This window comes from Ammospiza caudacuta, chromosome 8 (genome assembly GCF_027887145.1).
Source record: "Ammospiza caudacuta isolate bAmmCau1 chromosome 8, bAmmCau1.pri, whole genome shotgun sequence".
Classification (NCBI taxonomy): Eukaryota; Metazoa; Chordata; class Aves; order Passeriformes; family Passerellidae; genus Ammospiza; species Ammospiza caudacuta.
The window spans coordinates 40,547,035-40,569,428 of record NC_080600.1 but is presented as its reverse complement, the minus strand read 5'-3'; the positions used below and the strand labels follow the sequence as shown (position 1 = coordinate 40,569,428).

The window sequence follows — 22,394 nt, the reverse complement described above, 5'->3', positions numbered from 1 at the left end:
GTAAATTAATGTTACTGCTGCTCAGCCATCCAAATGCAGGTGAACAATTTTGGTCTACCACATTCTCAAAAGAAGTGGAGGTTTTCTTGCTTTTTCCAGTTGGTTTATATAAAAGATAAATTGTCATTCTCGCTTATGCAGTTTAGTAATGACAAACCTCAGAACTGGTACTTTTGGGTGATCTAAATACAAGTTAAATTTTGGTTAAACCTTAAGATGTGATTGTGTTTAAGGTACAGCTTTGGGGTTTCGGTGAGTCACTATCGTGAGTGGGAGGGCAGTGCAGGCTCTTTCAATCTCTGGGTGTGTATTTACAGCACATCCCCAATTCAGGTGGGGATGAGAAGGGACAGAGGAGGAAAGGTTAAGACTCTCAAAAGTCCTTTGGAAAATCACATTTTATTGCAATGTGAAACATGGAAATTTTTTGCCTGTCTCAGCCGTCACAGTGAGTTTATGCGAAACCATCAAAGGTTTAAGTGTGTTGATGTCCACAGGTTGTACCTGGTGGGTTTTGCAGTGGGTTGAGTTACGACACTCTGAACCACGTGTGCTCGGATACGGCGGTGGAATAAATTTCTCATATGTGTGGGACTGTGACGGTTAAAACAATCATTACTGAAACCATATACCTTATTTCCTGTAACTAATAGCAGAGCTCTACCTGTGGAATATATTAACAATTATTCCTTTGGGCTTGGATGGTTGCTCAGCTGTTTTGTTGGACAGATATTCAGACGTGGTCTGTAATTTATGTTGTCTGAGTACGTCAATGAACAGAGCTAATTATGGCTTCCTGATGTGAGCTGTGCTGATGTTTGTGAAACCACACTTCTGCATATAAGAGTGAATGTGTGTTCTTTAATAAATTGTGGAAAATGATGGGTTTTCTCTGCCTAGGTTGGTTAACAAAAATACCTAAGTTGGCATTCACCTGGAGTTTAAAAAGAAGCCATGGTTTTGTGTCTGGTTGAACAGTTAATCCTTCCATGCCTTTAAAGATAATTTTTATTTATTACTCTGTGCAGTACTCAGACTTCCTTTTAAAAGGAAATTACTGGTTCAAACAGCAGTGGCTCTTTCAGGGACTCCATGACTTGCCATGTTTCAGTGTGGGGTAGAGCTGCAGCAAGTGACAAAAGTCCTGGCTGAATGTCACCATGAGCTTCTGGCTTTGAGACAGCACCTAATTACCCACCTATACTTCTCAGTACTTCAATATACCTCTGTATTAGTCACGTCATTTGGACACTGTTACCACTTTGAAGGTTTTTTTTTTCAGATGTGTAATGTGTATCCTGAGGAATGTGCTGCTCTGTATGGTAAAGACAGAGTAGGAAACTTTCAAAGGAAAGGATCCTGCAACCATGTGGATGGGGTTGAGCTGTTTGAGGAACACCCAGGATTGCTGGCTCCAGAGAGGAAATACTGTAATGAGAAAGGGGAAGCAGTTCTGTTTTTCTAATATTTGTTGTTTTCTTTGAAATGGGGAAAAGAATACCTGGAGTGATTTATATTTAATTGAGGATTGCATTCCATCAGATATGGTGAATGTTCTCAGGCCATTTATCAGCTGTGTCTTTTGGAGACCTCTGAGGAGTTTATGGTACATATTTACCTTAACTTGGCTGGGTCAAGGGAAATAAAGCAAAAATAATAGCTGTTATTTTTGTATGTGAACAAAACTGGAAGTCATGTGGGTGAAATATGAGCCAAACGACCATGTCCTACCTCCTCTGTGTCTTTCTAAGTACAAGAAATTATTAGTTATATGTAATATAATTTCCTTAGCATTATCAGTGTATCTTTTAAAAACAGAAGATTTATTGACTTTTAAGTTGCTTCATCTAACTCAAGCCCTGAAGTGAATGTGACATATATTGTACTGCCATTATCCTTTAGTAGTATCTTATGTAGGTAGCATCTTATTTTGAAAAAACAAACGACAAAAAGGAATAAAATAAACCACGTACTGCTTCTTAAATAACATTATAACATTTTTTCTGAATTGAATTTGGTGTATATTGCTGGTAATGTACAGAGATCACACAACAACAGAATCCTACAAGTGCTAGTGAGGATTTCCATAAGCAGTACCTACATTTTTTTGGAGCGAGTGAGTTTTGTAAGAAAACCTTTGAGCTTTAGGTCGCTTCTGAAAAAAAAATGTGTCATTGCTGATTGTCACCCTCATGGGCTGCTGCCACGGGGTCTATGAGTGTTATTGTGAAGAATTACATATCAAGAGCTATCTTAACACCCACTCCACGACACATCCACGATTCAACCCAGTTTCCCAATGTAAATAGCCAAAGGGAGTTTATTGTGTAGTAATGCTTGTGCATTGCAGTTCCCCTAATAGATCTAAAGGTAGGTAAATGCAGAATAATGAAGTAAATGTCAGGGTCTTTAAGCAGGAGGAAACACGAGGACTGAGCAATCTCTTCCCGTCAGCATGTACAGTCATTCTCTGTTCCCGTGAGGGATGTACAGTGAAAACTGGTGCAAAATAAAACCAAAGAGCACAGTGTGGGTTCAGCTGAACCTGGGTGATAAAACCAGTTTCAGAACTAGTCTGGTGAAGTGTGATCTGATCAGATGCTTCATGAACAAATTGCTTTATTAGTGATACTGCTAATGATTTGTAAATTAGTTGCAAGCCTCCCTGAGTGACTGACTCAGTGGCATTTACCAACTTTTCACACACCCCATTTTTAGGGGTTGAATTTATAAAATGTTTCCTTTTAGTCCCTTGAATTAAATTTTCGGTGGCATTTGATGACAAGCATAGCATGATTAATTACAAATTGTTCTTTAGGTGAATAGTGCAGATTCTAAGCCACAGCTTGTGTTTTTATAGCAGTTATTACCCTGCAGGCTCCAAAAGGGCTTTGGAGGAGAGAGTATGATTTTGGTTACATCATTGTAAATTCAGAAAACGTCAGTGATCTCAAAAGTGTGATTTTTTTGAAATTAGGTCAGTGGAAAAGAGATCAGAAACTGCTTTGCTACCTGAAAAGAAGCAAGCTCCAAAATGGAGTGAAGTATCTGCTTCCAGATGGCTTTCCTTTTGGTTTGGAAAGAACGCATTTGTTAAAACAAGTAATTTATTTCAAGTATTATGGAGGAGTGAATGATAGAGCAAATGATAACCTGAATCCAGGCTGGATTAGGACAAGAAAGTTGGAGCATGGAAGGTTTTTTCTTTTGGTGATGGTTCTGTGGTGACCCAGAAGCTCTGCATCACCATTTTGCCTGGCTCCTTGGTGGGCCAACAACAAAAACTAAACCTAAAGGTTTATTATGTTTTGTCTCCCAATTAAATTGATTCAGTGTTTGGATTTTTGTTGCTGGTTAACTGATGTTTTGATAGCCACAGTGCACTTAAAAAGGCTTTTTTGTTTGTTTTCTGCCCTCTGATTACAGAATACATAACATTTTTAACCTGATCTTGAATCAAACTAAGTTTCTCAACTCTGGGTGAGATGATGATTGAGATTTTCAGGACAGTATATAGTTCTCTGTTGAATTCTCAATTCTTGTCACCAGAGGTTTTGGTAAGATAAGGATTACAGTCTGAAACCACTAGAAATTGCAGGTCAGGAAATGGGTGTAAGGTGCAATGTACATTGTCAAACACCAGTCTGGAGTAATTGTGTTTAGTCCATCATTCTTAGGGAGTGTTGAGAGGGAAACCATCAGAGAGGTGTTTGTGGATGGTGAACACCTTTCAGGGTTTTGCTTTCAGCTGTTGTGTGGTGGCTTTGCTCAAAGCATGTGAAAAGCAGCTTTTGAGTAGCCCAGGGCTGTGACTCATGAGGGCGATGAGCAATAGTCACCCGGTTTTCATCTGTCCCCTCGCTTTGGGCAGCACGTTCTGCATCCTGTTTGTGAGCAGCTCTGTGGCTTTTTGTCTCAGAGCTTCCTTGAGCCTCCTCTAGTGTTCTCTTCCACCCACTTTGGAGAACTCAGAAGAAATAGGGTGGTTTACATGTCCTGTTGTTGCTGGGGTTGTGATCCCAGCTCCCAGCAATGCAGGAGGGTGTCCTGGGGAATGACCCACCTGCATCTCCCCAAGCTGCTCTCTGCCTTTAAGTCTCTTACCCAAATCACTATTACTGGCAACTGTTCTAGCTGAAGTGTGCTTGAATTACTCTTTAATTTTCTCTGCCACCAGGAAAAGGAGAATGAATGAATAACCTACATTCTAAGTTGTGGAATAATTGATTGTATTAGGGAGTTAGTGTGTAAAGTAAAGCTGTTTTTAAATATTGGATTGAAAACAAACCCATAAATTCAAAATACAGTGTGTTCCTAAGTCTTGCACATTTTCATTCATTTAAAATTTACAGACAGTATCTTTTAAAGGTCAAAATAATCTAGTCATCGTAATTCCTAAATTGCCTTTTCTGAAGTAGACTTATTAATATAATATCAAGGATATATTACAAGGCCTTGCAGTATATTTCTTCTTCGTCCAATATAATTTAAAGTGGTAACAATAATAATAATAGTAAACTTATGTTTCTAAAGTAAAATACTTTTCTATTTTCATTTTCAGGTTTCAGGCAGTTCTGAAGTACTTGGAAAATGAGTGTCCTTCTCATTGAACCCTTTTATGGTGGCTCCCACAAACAGCTGATGGATCTTCTCCAGGAAGAGCTACAAGAAGATTGTGTCCTCTGCACACTCCCAGCCAAGAAGTGGCATTGGAAGGCACGGACTTCTGCTCTTTATTTCATGCAAACAGTGCCAACAAGTTCTAAATACAGGTAACCAAGGGATTGAATAATTTCTAAACTCAAATTATGCAGCTGCCTTAAACCAGGTCTCTTGAACTCACTCCTTGTGTGTATGCAAGGGTGTATGTGAGAGCATTTAGGGGCTTGCAGTGGGCAGTACAGGTTTTTCTTCTTGGGTATAACTGAGAAATTGCATGTTTTATTTAGAATTTCCAGGACTGTTTTTTCTTACATCTCCAGTCCCCGAGAGTCTCTCAATATCTGGGTGCCTGATGTCTGTATGTGTATGTGTATCTCTTATTTAAAATTTATCATGTGAGCTCAGTCATTCTGAAAGGTTTAAACTGTGCTTCACAGATTAGGCTGAGAGATGGCATAGATGTGAGCACTGCAAGCTTCCTCACGTGCCCTCCCATGTATCTATTAGCAAGTCTGATTTATCAGTGTCCTGCTCAGGCTGACCTGGAGGATTAAGGGAGCAGTTTTATCTTAATGATGGTCCAGTTCAGTAACGTGCCAGCAACTGTGGGTGTCAATTATACATTTATGTAAGTAGCAAATTTCCATCAGCTAGAACCTGTGCTGATAAAAACGGGCGATTTAGGTCGACAAGATAGCTATCACATAGTGAGAATCAGCCCCTCCAGAGCCAAGCTGTCTGTAAACCCAGCAGTTTTGCTTGGCCTACCTGATCAGATGAGATGTGGCGAGGTGATTGTCTGGAGCAGTGAGATAGAGCTTTGCTCACAGCATGCAGAACGTTGTGTGGGGACTGTGCACCTTCATGGGGGGAGGCTGTTCATGCACAGGGTTCTTTTAGCCCAAGCAGCTGCAGAATGAGCTTCAGGAGGACTCTGAGCACACCTGAATGAAGTGCCAACGAGTCACAGTTCAGAACTGGGTCTGGTGTTTTTTACTGTGAGAGAGTAGGTGCTTCCTGAGAAAGGAATATAATTTTCCAAGAGTAGATTTGTGCTGTAGAAGGCTGCATTTGCTCAGTGTTACCCAGCACAATGTCTAAGCCGTCTTGGAGCACATATTGTGTAAACGTACACCTTTCCTGTGCCTGCTTTTGGCTCCCATTTAAAATAATCTCCCACCTCAAGCCAAACGTTATAATTAATTTTCCCCGTTTTGTCTTGTGCGAGGCATTTAGTTTCCTCTTGCTTTCTTTTTGCAACAGTTTTGTTTTGGAGGAGTGTACATGACAAACTGTTATGTAAATTTGTCTTGTATCACAACCACATCCTCCAACGCATCACAATGTTATCTGTGTTCCTTCAAGGTCAGCAGCCCAAGCTGTCCAGCACTAACTGCATTAAACTAATCAGACATCACTCATAGACATACACTTCATTAGTTTAACTTACAGTTACATTGACCTAAGATAACTTAACTCCAATTTGTCAAGTAACCCACATCTTGGGGAAAGGGGGAGGGAGTGCTGACAAAAAAAACCCCAAAAAAAGCAAAATCCCACAAAAAACCCAACAACCAAACAAAAAAACCTCAACCCAGCAGCCTGAAAACTCACTTGAAGTTAATAAACTTGCAATCTGTCATAGACTTATGTGCAAATACAACCTTTACTGACAGCAAATAAATCTGATCTAACCAATGGAACATCTTAAGGAGAGGAAAGTGTTTTCTTTGCTGGTGCTGTTCGGGTTGGAGCAGAGGGAATCAAACAGTCAAAGTTGACAAAGATGCAATGGTTAAAATAGAATTTGTACCTTGTCCTCGCAGGCAGCATAAAATTTTAGGATCAAGGTCTGATATGGCTGGTGAGAGGAAAACTGATTAGAGGTACCTTCTACTTTACTTGCACATTTTTAATGCTTGTTTTGTAATTGAATGTTTCGATTATTTTATTAAATTGAAAGTATGGGTGCATCACATGCAACCTAGTAAGGATGACTACTCTCCTATTAGAAAACACATTGATTAAAATTAATTTTAATCCTGTTATTTCTAAGCTTTCTAATAACCACTGAAGATCAGCTTCCCAGGTAGCAGTTTGTAAAGACAAAATTCCATTCTCAACTGGCAATACTGCGTGTTTAGAATTGCACATTTAAATATTTCAGCCTTCTTCTGGGGTCGTGGAAAATACCAAATTTGCATTACTTATAATACTGATATTATTTAAAGAAAAAACCCCTTTGTTTTATAAGTGCTTTCCATAAATGTGACATTTTGTAAATACCTTGTTTTTATTTGTATATTTAGTAGTACAGAAAGGTCACGGATATTTCAAGTGCAAACACTTGTGATAACGGAGCTGCCTTACTAAATTTTTATGTTCAAACTGTACTTTATTTCAAGATCCTGGTGTGTGTGAGAAGTAATAATGATGCTGTTGAGTCTGATTTAGATGTATTTTAGACAAGCAGTGTAGATATGTTTTAAGGGATTTAGAGTTCTATCCATATAAGCTGATTTTTGGGAGCAGAAGGTTCGTTAATTTAAATGTGACACTCAGCAAGTTAAGGAATAGTCTTAAAAAGTGCTTTTGAAACAAAGGATGCACTGCAGAGCTGTAGATGTTAAATTCAGACGTTCTACAGTGAACAGAGAGTTTCTGTGATGAACTTGCTAATTGTTTTATCAGAGAACAGACGTGTCCTCCCTTGAGCACAAACTAAAGCTGAGCTGGTAACAAACAGGGCATTTAATGTTACTTTTGTGAACTGTACGGCCGCTCTCTTGGTGTGCAGGAACGTGATGTTCCCAAGAAGGTGGAGATCTCCCCGGGATTGTCACAGGGAGAAGGTGTCCTCACCCTCCACAGGGAACACACAGAGCTCTTACGGGAGATATCGGACACTCAGTGTTAGATCTGCAGCCCTGCCTGGATTTGTATTAGTTCCCCAATGCAAAGTCTGTGCTGCATTTCTCCGGAAAAGTTTTGCTTTTCTGTTTCCTTGGCTTTGCTGAGCAATGTGTTAAACCAGCTCATGTTTTCCTTCTTCTCCTGAGAGGAGCATGGGAGCCCTGAGGAGTGGGAAGCCCAAGCATGCAGAATCCCTTCAACTTAGAAGGCCAGAACGAGAATTTAAAGGTGGATTACTTGCCTAGAGATCTTGCAATGATCACATAGATTGATGTGCAGCAGCCACAGACTGAGTTTCAATTGCTGTAGAGTCACAGATGATTTTTCCCTAATTTGAAAGAAGGTGCTTGGATGTTGCGTTGGTACGAGGAGTTTTGTTCTCGTGGTGGCAGTTTCCAAATCACAGCATTTGAAGAGCACTGAAAAAAGGGAAGAATTACTGTCTGCTTTCTCTAGACAAGGTTTTCAACCATCTGAGGGTTTTGTTAGCAGTTGGTGGGATATTGTCTTCATTCTGTGGATTTGGAAGGTCCAGCAGAGCTGCTGTGCTCACTGCTTTGTCTCCCAACTTCTTCAGACAGCTTCAGCCTCTTGATAAATGTGGGTGTCTGATCTTTAGCCTAAAGTTGTTTTCCATAACACACAGTGACTATTCTGTAATTCCAGAAAGCATGTAAAAGAGGAAATTTTTTTAGCCTTTTAAAAATTCTTAATTCAAGGAAAGTTCTCAAATTTGAAAATACTGTTGCACAATTTAATGAAAAACAAAAATGCTTTTTTTTTTTCCTCTAATTATTTTCTTTATTACAGTGAGCAGTCTATTAAATTACAGATAGTAAAACATTGGTATGATACATTAGATGAAAGGAGTTTATCTTTTAGGAGCTATCCTCTACAAAATAATTCAGTCTCCAAAAACTTAGTAGCATAAAACTGTAAAGCAGAGTGACTAAATTCAGTGTAGCTTCCAGTGTGTTTTAATAGCACTGCTATATTATTTTAAATATATATATATATAAATATTATGTATAACATTCAGTATTGCCCCCCAGGTAGCTGTTCATATGAATAAAGATTTTATTTGTAACAGATTCTAGCCCTGAAATACCCCTAGGGTAAATGTTAGCATATATATACCCCTTGATATCTGACAACTATATTTTAAAGACAAATTCTGTGCTTTTTACATTTTACAAAAGAGAAAACAAATTATTGTTTTCAATTAATAGAGCTCTTGGAAAAAAACCCAACCTGGGGTGGTGTTCAGCAAAGGAGAGTGCATTTCAGCAGTATATAATATAGATGTGGTTGTTTCTTGATTTTTTTTTTTAAATATTCTATTAAAATCTACTAGATTTTAGACTGTTTCAGATCTGATACTTTTGTTCTATTCTATAAGCAGAAAATGCATTATTATAGAGTGAATTCTGGTGGGCTGTGTCCCCTAAATAACTTAAAAAAGCAACCCTTTAATTTTTTTTTCCAGTGAGTATTTCAATCCTACTGAAAACATAACACTATGGGGATGTGTGACCATTTGCAAGCTTGAGGATTTAACTGTTTTCTAGATATTTTGCTTTCAGAAACATTCCTGCATGCCCTGGAGTAGGTGTTTGAGGATGTAACTCAAAGCAGGGCAGGGCAAATTTCTTTAAATCTGAATACATAGATACCCATTTGTGCTGGAAACAATCCTGCCTGTTTACATCTTTCTGTAAAATACTGGAAATGTTTATATAATCTTTGTAGGAATTGCAATAATTTGTCTTGCATTAGAGGCTGTCCTAGAATTTGACCCTCATAATGCTCAGTTAAGGAATAAATACATTATATGTATGAATAGTACATAAGTTAAAAGAAGATAACAAATTACCTACAAATTAAAAGAAAAAGTTTATCTGATAGTGTTTGGGATTTTTTGGGCATATTTTATGGTGTTTGCTTCTATAAATAGGTGAATAAACATAAATCTGATTCATAGCATTAGCTACTAAGAGTGTGTATTTTGATGTTGCTGCTCAAATTCACTGCATTTGAAGATGGGACGTGCCTCATCTCTTTGGAATTACTGAATAATTCTCTACCCAGAGGTTGTCTTGGTTTCACCCCATTGTTGTCTTTGCTCTTTGTGTTTTAACTGCAGTTTTTTGTGGGGCACAGTGGAATGTGCTCCTAGAGATCCCTTGTGCTTTTATGAGCTGCTGTAAAGGCAGGAATATATAAGGTGATATATGTAATATCCAGTATGCCATAAGGACAGGGTTCAGGTCTCCTGGAAACACATAATCACAGATTGGGTTGGAGGTGACCATGTCATTCCAACCCCTTTGCCGTGGGCAGGGGCACCTTCCACTAGACCAGGTTTCTCCAATCCCTATCCAAGCTAGCCTTAAACACTTTTAAAATTAAAAATACCGCATGGATGTAACTCACCGATGGGTACAAATCTCCACATTCTCACCTTGTTGTGGAGGTGCCCAAAGGAAGGTGTGGGAGCCCCTGCTTCGCCCTGCGCTCCGCTTTTCCGCTCCCTCACTGAACAAAGGGTCACTACTGCTTTAATTCCCTTAGTGCAAAACTTGCTCGCGTTTTTCCCCCCGAACAAACCATTTTGAGTTCACCCAGGTTAGTTCACACGGGCTGGTGCAAACGCACACACGTTTGTCCTGCCCACGCTCTGAGGGAGCTGGCTGGGAGTTCGCTCCGCTCCGGGGGCCAGATGGCCGTCCTAGCACCGCGTTGAGCCTCCACCAATAAACCCTACTGAGATACGAGACACAGGCACCATGTACTGAGCTAAAACAACTTGGTGACTTCTGACCAGAGCTGGCTGGTGTCCAGCCAGCTTTGAGTGTAAGCACCGAGAATATACGTCCATATGGAATGGCACGAAGCTCCACCGCTCGGCACAGATGATGCCCTCCACTGCTGTAGCCCTGGATAATAGAGGGTGTCCCAGTCTGGATAAGGGGTGTGAAATTCTCTCTGCTGAGGGAGGACTTGGAGGCCATCTGATGCTGGAAAAACGTAACATGGGAATGCGTGTGTAAAACTGGGTTTTGTTTGATTTAGGTTAATATCGCCCCAACGCTGTTCTGGAAGCTTCTTTTGAAAAATCTTAACGGTCAGAGAGAATTTGGAAAGGGGAGCATCTTATCAAATGGATTTGAAAATGATTTTTAGCAGAATGCTAATATAAATCAAGGTGTGAAAGTTGACAGAAAAAGGGTTTGGAATCATAATTAATTTGCTTTTTTATAAATGGTAAAGATAGTGTAAATAAAAGCGAATGATTAAATAATAGGTAAAAAAAAAAATTAATCCGGGAGGCTTAACCCGGTAAAAAATAAAGTAAAAAATTAGGGAGTGTCTAGAGGCAAAATCACTTCCTATTGAGGATAACAGCACTGCTGTTGTTTCTCTGCTCACAAGCAGACTGCGAAAATTTCCTTTTCAATGTGATGGAGAGAGGCTGCCTGAAAAGTTTTTGTGAAGCTGATGAAGGAGGTGGGATGTCCTTTTGAGGGAGATGAATTCTCTTGCTCTGAAGGGCCAGAAACAATGCTCTGGTGCTCAAAAGTCCTTGTACTTGCACCATGATTTAAGAACAAATGTTTTTTTATTCTTAGCTTTGGCTGCCGAAAAAGTTGGAGGGGGCGATCCAATAAGAACAGCAAAAAAAATCTTCTAAGAACCAGGACAAAAAAACCTCCCAAGTAAACTACCTGAAATTTATTCAGGCAGACAGCAATGTGATCTTAAACATTCACTTTGCATTAATCAACTTTGCCTCAGATAAAATGGTGGCAGATGGTAGCTATTCATTTTAAAAGTGACAGGTTTTCTTTACGTTTTTGTGTGGAAACCCCCACATGCACTCTTCCCTCCAAAAACTTTACTTGGTTAATTTGTCCAACATGCTTTTTTTTTTTTTTTTTTTTTTTTTCCCTTAAACACACTCCCATTATTAGGCAATTTCACAATTTGGATGGTTAAAAGAGGGTTTAGATGAGTTTAAACGCAGGCTCCTTGCTTTGAAGTCAGGGGAAGTGCATATATGGGAGCTGGGTTTTGGCAGAAGTGAGCTGGGGGTGATGGGGACGATGCGGGGAGAGGTGCGGGGCCGGGCAGGACGCGGGCTGGGACTGCTGGGTGATCTGTGCAAAGTGCTAATGTGAAGTGGCAGTTGTCTGTTTGATGTGTAAAAGATTTGCTGAAATTCCAGCAAAATATTCTGATGAGAGAAGGAAAGAACAGTCTGGGTTTTCAAACCCTAGCATGTGTTTTCCTTTATGTTCTCAAATGCCGGGTGAAATCCTTATTTTTCTTTCTAAAATGAATTTTATGAATCACCTGGAGAATTGATATTTACATTGCTGGCAGTAAAATGTAATGAAATTGTGCATTATGATTCAGTATTTCTGCACTTAGGATTTTAATGAGGATTTTATCTGTCCTTTTCAATGGTTGCTGTGTATATATTTTATTTCTAGATTAGTTATGGATTACATTTCTATTTTCAAATAACAAACATATACACTACTATATTATAAAGAATATGATACTTTCCACAATTCATTGTCATTCCAGCACATAACACTAATTTGATCTTCCAAAGGGAAAGTAAAAAAAGCTTTAGTTTGCATCTAATAAAGAGAAAAATATTGATTTTTCCCTTTTTTTTGCTGCTGCTTTTTTTCCTAATATGAGGTCGATTTTTTTCCTTTTTTTTTTTTTTACTAAGAAGTAAATATTACAAATTTTGTCAGATACTTGCTTTGCACATGATTTAGATTTATAGCTTTGTGTTCAGGTGTCATAAACAACTAATTTTCTTAATGAGTACCCACAACTAGACTGCGTTTTGTGAATTGATGCATGATGAAAAAGAACTTTACATTGTGCAAAGTGTTTTTAGCAAAGCAATTTTGGGAGAAGACCTACCTCAGCACTAATATAAATATAAATACTTTTGGGGTTTTTTTGGGTAGACTTTAACTTGACCCAAACACGCTGAAATTTGAATGTCTTGGTCCAGGTAATTGTGACATCTCAGTTTCCAGTCTTCAGCAGAGTTGAATCCAGAGGTCTTTCCTTACCTATTTCAGCCCATGTGTCTCTACCTGAGAGCCAGCTTGGATGGGGCTTGGAGCCACCAAGGTTCCCATGGCAGGGATTTGGAACTGGATGATCTTTAAGGTCCCTTCCAACCCAAACCATTCTAGGATATTTTTTCTACATCTGCTTTTCATGCCAGCTGAGGGCTGTCAGCACCTGCTATGGGCGTCCATGAGTTTCAGGGTAGATTTTGAAGGTCCATGATCACTCTGGAAAATGTGTCCAAAGGTGTTTTCTGGTTTTATCTTCTTGATTGCTCTGGGATTAGGGAATGACTGTCCCTAAGACAAGGCTGGGTCATTGGTTGCTCTCCAAGGGCATCCCCTCCTGGTGCAGTGCCATCCGAGGGCCTTGGGCCATAATCTTGGAGCCCACTCTGGTGTGACCTGGGCATGGTCGGTGAGGGTGGTTGTGGATGGATGGTTGTTTCATAAATGCTGCTCTGTATCAAACAGAAATGTTAGTCTAAACATGAGCCACTTAATTTTGTAGATTATTATCTCATTTCTTCCCTAAATACACAACACATACCTAAGCAGGAGTTTGTGCCGAATTGTACCACAATGGAAAACATTTAATTTAGGATCAACTTCTGACTCCCCCCTACCAGAGTTTGGTCAATTTATTTCCTCCTCCTCTTCCTTTTAATACATCTCAACCTAGTATTGGTTGGCTTTGAGTCATTATGATGATGAATTTAACTTCCCTACAAAAAACAATTAGGAATACATCCATTGCATCTATTAATTAGAATATCTTTGATGAATACAAAGCAACTGAAAGGCTTTTCTTTGTTCATCGTTCTGTAATGATAATTTACACAATTTCCTTATTCCCTCGGATGGTATTTTTCCTTTCTTGCCTTTGTCCTTTGTCCCTGTCTTTTCCTCCCTTCCTCCTGCACATTTACTCTGATGGTCCAGTGGACACAGTCATTTTAAAGAATGCTTTCCATTTCAGAGCACTGGCTGTTTTTATTGTTTATGTTTATAACCTTGCCTTCTTGTTCATCATTTTTTGTTTTAGCTCTCCTAATTTCCATTTTACTTGTTGCACGCTTGAACTTATATTTCTGTCTAGTTGCCACTTGAAGGAAGAATGAAGGAAACAGCAGTGGACACAACGTCAAAAGCAAATATGTGGTTTTCTTGTTGCAGAATAACTGGAAGAATTCATTCCTTTTAAGAGTATGTTGAAGAATTATATGGGGAAAAATGTATTTAGAGTGGAGCTAATGTTTCTCTCACACCACCTTACCTGTAACTACATCAGTCCTTTAAATTAGTGATTTACCAAATGTTTTAAAAAGCAAAGATGTAAATGATTATGGGTAGAACAATAGAAAATTCATTTCAAATTCTGTTTTTCTTGCAGTTAAGTGGCATTCCTACTGGTTTCTGTTAACGTGTTTTCTTTGAGTGCTAATATTTTTTAACATAGCATACTCTATGGAAAATTATATGTATCTAGTTAGAATATGGAAAAATCTTCATGTATTAAAGATATTATGTAATAACATGAAAAAATTCTGAACAAGTAACTCTATGTATATTATATATGGAAAAACTAAAAAAAAAATGAAGGGGAGTAATTTGAGAACATCTGTAATTTTTTATTTATGTTAGAGAATATCCCATTTTTAATTAAAGATGGAATTTAAGAGTGATAAATGGTACCATTATCTAGTAACAGTTAGTTTCCAGGCATTTTTTTCCAAATGTTCTGCAGATTGCTGCAGGTTTGACAGTGCCTTTGGCTTTTGTGTGCAAAATGCATTTCCTACTCGTGACAGAAGAGTTGTAACTCACTAAACATGGAGCAGTTAGCATGCATGGCGACATCTCTATGCTTAAACCCCGAGGAACTGAATTATTTTAAATTATTTTTAATGCAGAAATTTCCTGGTAGTCAATTTTATTAAAAGCCTAACAGTTAAAAATTTTATCTGCCAAATGCATTTTGAGAAATATTGCTAAAGACACTAAAACTATGCAAGAAAAGGTTAATTTTGGGGGTGATTTTGGCAGGGTTTTGAAGTAAGTTTTTTTTTTTTTTTCCCCTTTGGTAGTAGAGTGACCATTTTTTGTGTTTCTTTTCTTGTTTTACTTTACCACTTTGAATTCTTTATTTGTCATCATCCTAGACTAAAGTTGGTTCCAATTTATTGTTACATCCTCAGGTCTTAGCTGTGGGGTGTCAAAGTGGGAGGAAAAAAGGTGGGTAGGTGCTTTGGGAGGAACTTGAGTTACCGCTAGGTGTTGGGCACCTCTTGGTATTTATGACCCTCAGTTATCCCAGGATCAGATATTTGGTGTCCTTGTGTTTGTCCATGACTTCCATGAACCTTCAAGGTCCTGGCTGGGAGAAGTTCACTTGTGTGGGGTCAGCTGGCCCTTGTGGTTACTGATGACTCAAGTGATGTTTTCCAGTCAAAAGGCTTTTTTGGAAGAGGACTTGGTTACACAGTCCTCACCTTTGCCTCCTCCAGACTGTTGTGTTGCCACCTACTCAAGGTGGAATCTGGCTTGCAGCAGAATTTGCCCTTCCGAGGTTTTGTACCAGCCCTGCAGAGGATCCTGTGGGCCCAGGTCTGGAATTGGTTTTCAGCGGTTTCTGTGGCTGTTGAAGCATTCAGATCTGAAGTACCTCTGGTCTCTTCCCCAAAAGCTCCATATGCAGGAGTGGTAGGGAAAAGTATCAGATAAGAGTAAAAAAAAATCTGGAAAACTAGAGTTCAATGTAATTATTGAAAATCACATCATGAGTTAGAAATAGTCAAACCTACATTTTCTTCCTTTTTTTTTTTTTCTAACATGGAGCAGAGAACCTGGAGCATGGTCTTGCATTGAATGAAAACTCATTCTGGTGTAAATACACTGGAAAATATTTTTATATGGTTTTACATTTTAGTAGAGAAGAAAAATATTAGATTTTAATCATAGAATCGTTAAGGTTGGCAAAAACCTCTAAGAGCATCAAGTCCAACTGTTAACCATGCTATGCTGTGATGAGTGGAATATAAATTCAGCATTAAAGTAAGCATCTGTACTTGAAAAATCCTAATTTCCAATGCTAACAGCTGCATGGAAGGTCATTGACATTGTGGAGTGCGTGGGGTCTCTGGGGCTCAGCGTGTTTGAAGTCAATATTTATGGTGCCTCTGTACCTCCTGTCATTAGCAGGAGGTTTTCAAGGGACTGTTCTTAGATTATATTTTGCACATGGCTCTTGTTTTCCTAGATACTGATTGGAAAAAAGGGAAGGGTATATTTCCTGTCTGCTGATGGGTGATGAGACCAACATGTTGGGGCCACGGGTGGAATCGGGGTGAATGAATTGGTGGCAGGGAGGGAGTTTGAGATGCTTGTGTGCTTCCTGCATTTTTAGGGAGTATAAAGGATATTTCAGCTGTTGAGATGAAGCTCAGCAGCTGCTCTGCAAACTCCTAATGGAGCAGGGGACTGGGTTTTCTTTATCTCCAGGGTTTTCCTCTGGTCACAGATACTGCTGGGGCTCCCCATTTCTCTTAACCCGTAGTTTTTAAACAGCATGGTTGATATAGAGGAATAATGAAAATGGCTTTTGTTGGATAAAACGGGATTTGGAGACAATACTGCTGCCTATTAATTGCTAGGTACAGACTAAGACTCTGAATGATGAAGAGGAAGATACAAAAGTTGTGTGCACCGAGCAAATGCTTTGCTGTGCAGCCAAAGAGCTTTGCAACCACACTCTGGGTTCTTACAGCATCACTGTGGTATTTGTCTTCCCATTATCTCTTCAGTTCACTTTTCTATGCTGTCTGGTCCATGCCTATTTTATTTTGATTTTTATTTTATTTTTTAAAATATTATTTTATTTATTTTGCCTTCCAGCGTGTGGTCTAAAACTGTAACTCCATTGACTCTTGCATATAATATCTTTCATTTTTGTCTTTGAAATCCAAAGGGGTGTTTATTGTGAGCAGTAGTGTATCCAAGGTAGAATATTTCATGTTTTTGCAGATTGCTAGTATTACATGCCAGAGCAGCCTTCTGACCATGCAGCCCAGCCACGTTTGTTCTATTAGCTGCACTTCAGAAGTATTTGTTTAGTTTTTTCCTCAGATGGATAACCAGTATGGAACATTCTGTCCACAGAAGTCTTATTAAAGAGGTTAGAGCATCCTGCTAATTAGAAAAAACTAATTAGGCAGATTGTTGAGCCTGTAACCAGAATTTTATATTTTAATGGATTTGAAATGCAGTGTGCTCCCTTTTCCTATTGTAAAACACACTTTCTTCCTTTTAAATGTCTGGAAACAATCTTTTTGAGGAGGTTATGCATTCAAAATAAGAAAGCAAAAACATTTTAATTTTTGAATTTATTAAATAAACTGTATTAAATACACTGTAAAACTGGTGAAACCATTAATTCACATCAGCCTCTTATTGTGGCAGAAAACATTGTTTAGTTGCTCTCCTGTTGGTAGGTTTCAAGTTTAACTGCCCCAACGAGGAGTTGAATTAAGTTCATGTGAAGAAACAATATAATTTGTGGCTGTGTTAAAATTAGACTTAGATGCTACAGGACTCACAAATTACTCTTTGCTACTTCAAGCTAAAATTCATTGACCACTGTTTCACTGAGCCTTGGGAAGTTTATCATGTTTAGAGCTGGATCCAGTCCATTTTGAATGCTCTTGTAGTGCTGTTAGAGACTTTTGGTCTGGAAGCTGAAAAATGAGTTCATTCTGTGCCATGGGGTGACCTGGAAGCAAAACCATCAGGGCTAGTTGGGTTTGCATGGTTCACATCTTAATTCCAGGTTTGCAAGGTGCCATGTGGAAAGCAAGGCATGTTTGTGGCTGGGGACAAAACACTGGATTGGAGAAACATTTCAAATATGTATATTTAAGATGGATTCCTCCCTAATATCTACTTTTGAACTCTCTTTCAGCTGTGCCCTGCTACAAACTTTAATTAGTCGTAACCTTTTTTCAGGCTTGTCATTCTGCATTTTGCAAAATGCTCTGGCTCGTGGAGCAGCCGTGTGGCCGGGAGCCGTGGGCAGTGACCTGCAGTCTGTGTCAGGACCATCCTCTGAGATGTAACTCAAGGTACAGATGTTGCAGTGGGTGAGACAAGGTTGGCTGCCATCTGGAAGGTGGCCATCTGCTCCCTCCTTTTGGGGGCCCCTGGCCCTTCCTGTCACAACCTGAGTCAAGACAATTCAGAGTCGCCTCTTTGAAGCCTGATTTGGGAATATTGGCTGGCCAAGTGCTTGGCACTTAGAGAAGTAAAGGGTTAGGAAGGGAGTAAAAATACTTCTAGACAAGATTTAGAAATAAGCTGTATGAAAGGACTTTAGTAAAGCAGTGGGGACTTAAGGTATGTAGCTCAGGTCTGGAAATTTAGGAGAAACCACAGAGTGAAGGGAGGTGCAGCTTGCTATGCTGATAAAAACCAGATAGAAATGTCCCATTGGAGCATGGAGCTTGCTATTATTTGGCTAATGCTTCAGGAAATATATGGAATCTCTACCACATGAAAACAGAGCTGTGGATACAGGAACTGGAGGATGAAGCAATTAAATCCCTTTAAGGAAAACCTTCCTTCTTCCAGTCCAATGAGGCTGAAAAGAAGGCAAAAATATTGCAAGGCTTTGCATTTGTGGTGTCAGTCCTGCACGGCCAGACCTCCTATATTTGCTGGAGTGTCAGCTCTGGCTTTGGCCAGTCAGATTTGTGGTCAGCATCTGTGCTGACCTGTAGGTTCGCACCCTCCCACACTCCTGCAGTTCAGTCTTCAGCCTGAAACCTGGGACTGTTATCAACCAGACAGGTCTAGGTAGTTAGCATGATGTCATGTCTCCTCATCGGTTTATGGAGCAGGGCTGAAATTTATGGCCATAAATATTTTAAATTGTTTTTGTTTGGCTTCTTGGGGAGAAGCATTTCCATGGGTGAGAGGTTGTTTTGTGAGAGGCTCCGCTGTATGACAGGTCATATGGATGGTTTCAGTACATGGGGAGCTTGCACCCCCTCAGTGTCATAGGTTGGAATTGTTAAAGGCACTTAACAGCTTTACAGATTCTTGTTTAATTACTGGTCATTATTCTGAAGTGGATGACTCATTTAGCCTGCAGTGATGGGAGGTGTTCTGGCCCTCTTTATAATTCTACACATACATATTTTTGCTCCTAAGCACCACAAAAATGTCTGTTTTCCTCTTGTATGTCTCATTTCCTGGGGTAATACAAAGAAAATGGATCTGAGAGGGGCTATGGAATGAGAAAGGGGATGTTGGGAACAAATTTGCATCAATCTGGATGGCTCTTGGTGCACACCTGAACTCTGCCATTCAGTTCTCACCTGAAAGGGTGTGTAGTACTGTAATAAATTAATCATCTATTAGTCCAATCTTCTGTATTCGTATTTCAGATTAGAAAACAGGCAATGTGGAATTTGGTGCTTAACAATGGTCTGACATGGTAAAGTGTTAAAATTAATGTTTAAACCAGTTCTGGATTAGCTGTCATCAGCTTTTCTTCCCTCAGTTAAGGCTGTGTGTCCTTCACTGTGACCTCCTGTGTGTCCTGGTGAAGGCCCATTGCAGAAGTAGAGAATTTGAATTTACCAGTCTGTATCACTTGGTCTTGTTGCATGGAGATCTAAATAAATTTGCATTGATCTCAATAAATGGGGATGTTTTGAACCTTGACTTTCTAATGCTTCACAGTTGGGTGTTTTTTTCCCTGCTTTGTCAAGGAGGATGACTGTAGTAAGACCATGAGCTGATTACTCTCTGTATTAGATAATCATTTCTTAATGTGGGAGGGATATTAAGAAGAATAGATATGAGTGCTCTTGGAAAACTCTTTATGGAATAAGGTCTAAGCACTGCTGTTAATAGGATGCACATTCCCTTTCATTCTGAGTCAGGCAGAGCTTGGCTAAATATCCAAGACAAAAATCAAGGAGGTCTTAGACACACTTGCAAAACATGTGGTGACTCTGCTGTCTTTAAAAATTGTCACTTTTGCTGTGATTGCATTGTCACCTCTGGATTTTAGGTGGGCAGTAGCTGGAGTTTAATTAAAGATTAGCCCTACTTCCATCTAGACCTGTCTCTGAAGTACCTCGTTGTTCCCCCACATCATGTGTTTGTCTTATGATGTGCCACTGGCAAATAATTATGGGTTTGACCTAAAATTTAAAAAAACCCTTCCTGTTTTAAGTGTCCATGTCAGTGGTAGAGGCTGCTGGGTGCAGGGAGCAGGAGTGGAGCTACATTGGGTGTCCTGATAGAGAAGCACTGCATCAGTTACCATCTGATCTAATCCTGGCTTTTCTTGGGAGAAGCCTGAATCCTCACTAGAGATGAAATGTCTCTTTTGAATGAAAAACTAATTTGACAGATGCAGGCTTTTTCCCATCAGTGACATTTTAAAAAGAATCCAGGGAGTTTTGGGGGTGGCTGTTCAAGTTTGTTGAAGTCTCTTCAGTGTGGAAAAATAGGGACTTGGGAATTAGAGTTAGCTTAGAGTAAGATAAGAAAGTATTTTTAGGGATTATTTTTTGTTTAGTTGGGGTTTTTTGGTTTGCAAAAGTTTTTTCTGGATTATGTAACTGAAGTCAGGACAAGATACTACAACTCTAGTTTGTATTTTATGGGGTGCTCTGAAGGATAATCTGGAGGATGTTTGTAAGGGAAGTGGTAATAATAGAAGGATAGAAGTACCTAGTTTCTTTAAAATTTATTTTTCTTAGGACTCTGGATCTTCTTTTAGTTGTGTGAGCTTTTTAAAACATTCAGGTTAATTTGTAATGGCATATTCTCAATGGTTTGCTTTTCTAATATTGTTTGGTGAACTCTAGAATGGCTGTACTGTCATTCCCAGCAGCTCTTCAATGAAACCTTTTCTCCAATTAAGTGTTTTAAAGATGCTTTCATTATGCTTGAAGTTAAGATGAAGTCTAATTTTTTTTTTTTTTTAATTTTCCCCTGTGTTGGCATATGAATGTAGTTTTGCCCCAGTGGCGCTTCCCTATTTTGGAATATTTTCTACCTCTGCATATTATGTGATTTCTTGTTCAAGTGAATGACAAGATGATGTATGACACACTTGAGATGGTATTGAGCAGAGTATAGTTGGAAAATTGCAGTGATAATTTTCTTTTTACATCTCAAACTTTCATGCCATTGAGAGGAAAAAAAAAAGTGTAATAGCAACTCAACAAAAAGCATAAGGGGAAACCTTGAAAAATTACAGGGAAATTTCCATAACAGATACACAAGTAGTGCTGCTTTAATAATGATTTCCTGTCGTGAACTATTTTTATCATTTGCCAGCTCTCTGACGTGGCATTCTATTTAACATTTTTGAGAGCCATGTTTTAATCAGATTAAGCTCAAGGAAACCGATAGGTATCTGTTTGGCTCATGACTTGTGCTTCTGTTTCTGATTTAGTCACAAGACTATTGTTGCTGGAATCTTTTAAACCCCATTTTGCTTCCACTTGCAGCCAGTGTGTGAGCCCAGAGATTGAGTGCCAGGGATTTTCATGATATAAACACACAGGGCTCGTTATGGATTTATTTTGTAAATTAAAGAAGACTGGTACAAACTGTATCTTTTTCCTCATGTGATTAAATGGCTGAAAATAACCATCTATTTTTAGTTTCAGGTGCAATAATGTTTCTTAGGAACAAACTCACTCAAAGCAGTTTGCTAGGAGAGGCTGACCATGAGCAGTTCTGCATTCTGAACAACTTAAGGAAAGCAAAAATCCTTAATAAATGTGAATAGTCTTATAATAAATGTGAATATTCTATATAATTTTATATAGTGTGTAACATAATGATGCTTTTCATGCAAGAGATAAAGTGAGAATAGAATATAAACATCTATATTTTAAATTTTGATATTTTCATGTTTTTCAGTCATTTTATTAAATGAAAGACAGCAGAAAAGTTGCTAAGCAAAACTTCTGTGGTCTCTAATACTGACCACATCCTGTAAATTGAGAAAATCAGAAAAAAAGAAGAGATGCTGCATAACATTTGGAGTCATGGTTGTGCTTGGGTATTAGTGAATTTAGCACCTCATTTGGTGGTCTCAGCATCTTGGAGCATGGGGGAGGACCAGCAGCCTGGCTTTTAAAAAGCTCTGTCTATCCATGTTTTCCTAATTTCCAGAGCAAAAACCCCCCATGTATTACATTTCTAATGACCTCTTTTGTCTGTTGCAAATACAGAGAGATTGCATTCAACAGCTTGGTTTGTGTGGTGTCTTCCTGCAGTGTATTATTTATTTGGTTGTCATGTTCGAAAACTGCGAGCGTAAGAATTAATAAAGGTTATTAGTTACTTTCCATAATAAAATTAGCTGACCTTTAAGAGCATTGTACAGGGGCTGTCTAAGTGGAAAAATGACAGAGTGCATTTTTATTCTGGTAGCCATTTCGATTACTAAATCTTACAGTCACAATATAGAAACTACGCATGGTGATTAAATGTGACTCTTGACTGTATATTTGCAGACAACAATGAAATAAGTGGAATTTTTGTGTTCAAGACAGAATTTAACCCCTCGGTTACGATTTCGCCCACATCTTATATTTGGTTCCATTTGAACAACACAGAAAAAAACCCAACCAAAACCAAAGAAAATGCAACTTAATTTTCTGAAATCGAGTGTCCTTAGGAAGCGGCAGCGCC

General features: G+C 38.9%; 1 protein-coding gene across 2 annotated transcripts in view; it reads left to right on the top strand.

The window, feature by feature from the left end:
* The window catches only part of GTDC1 (glycosyltransferase like domain containing 1), a 160,760-nt gene that overhangs the window by 38,641 nt on the left and 99,725 nt on the right, over nt 1-22,394 (top strand). Inside the window, exon 6 of one of the 2 annotated variants that reach the window (XM_058810003.1) lies at nt 4,562-4,772. In XM_058810003.1, coding sequence (XP_058665986.1) covers nt 4,591-4,772 — 182 coding nt within the window. In that variant the 5' untranslated portion in view covers nt 4,562-4,590. Of the gene's footprint in view, nt 1-4,561; nt 4,773-17,678; nt 17,792-22,394 lie in introns of those variants that run through there. The other variant, XM_058810004.1, reaches the window with a different exon arrangement.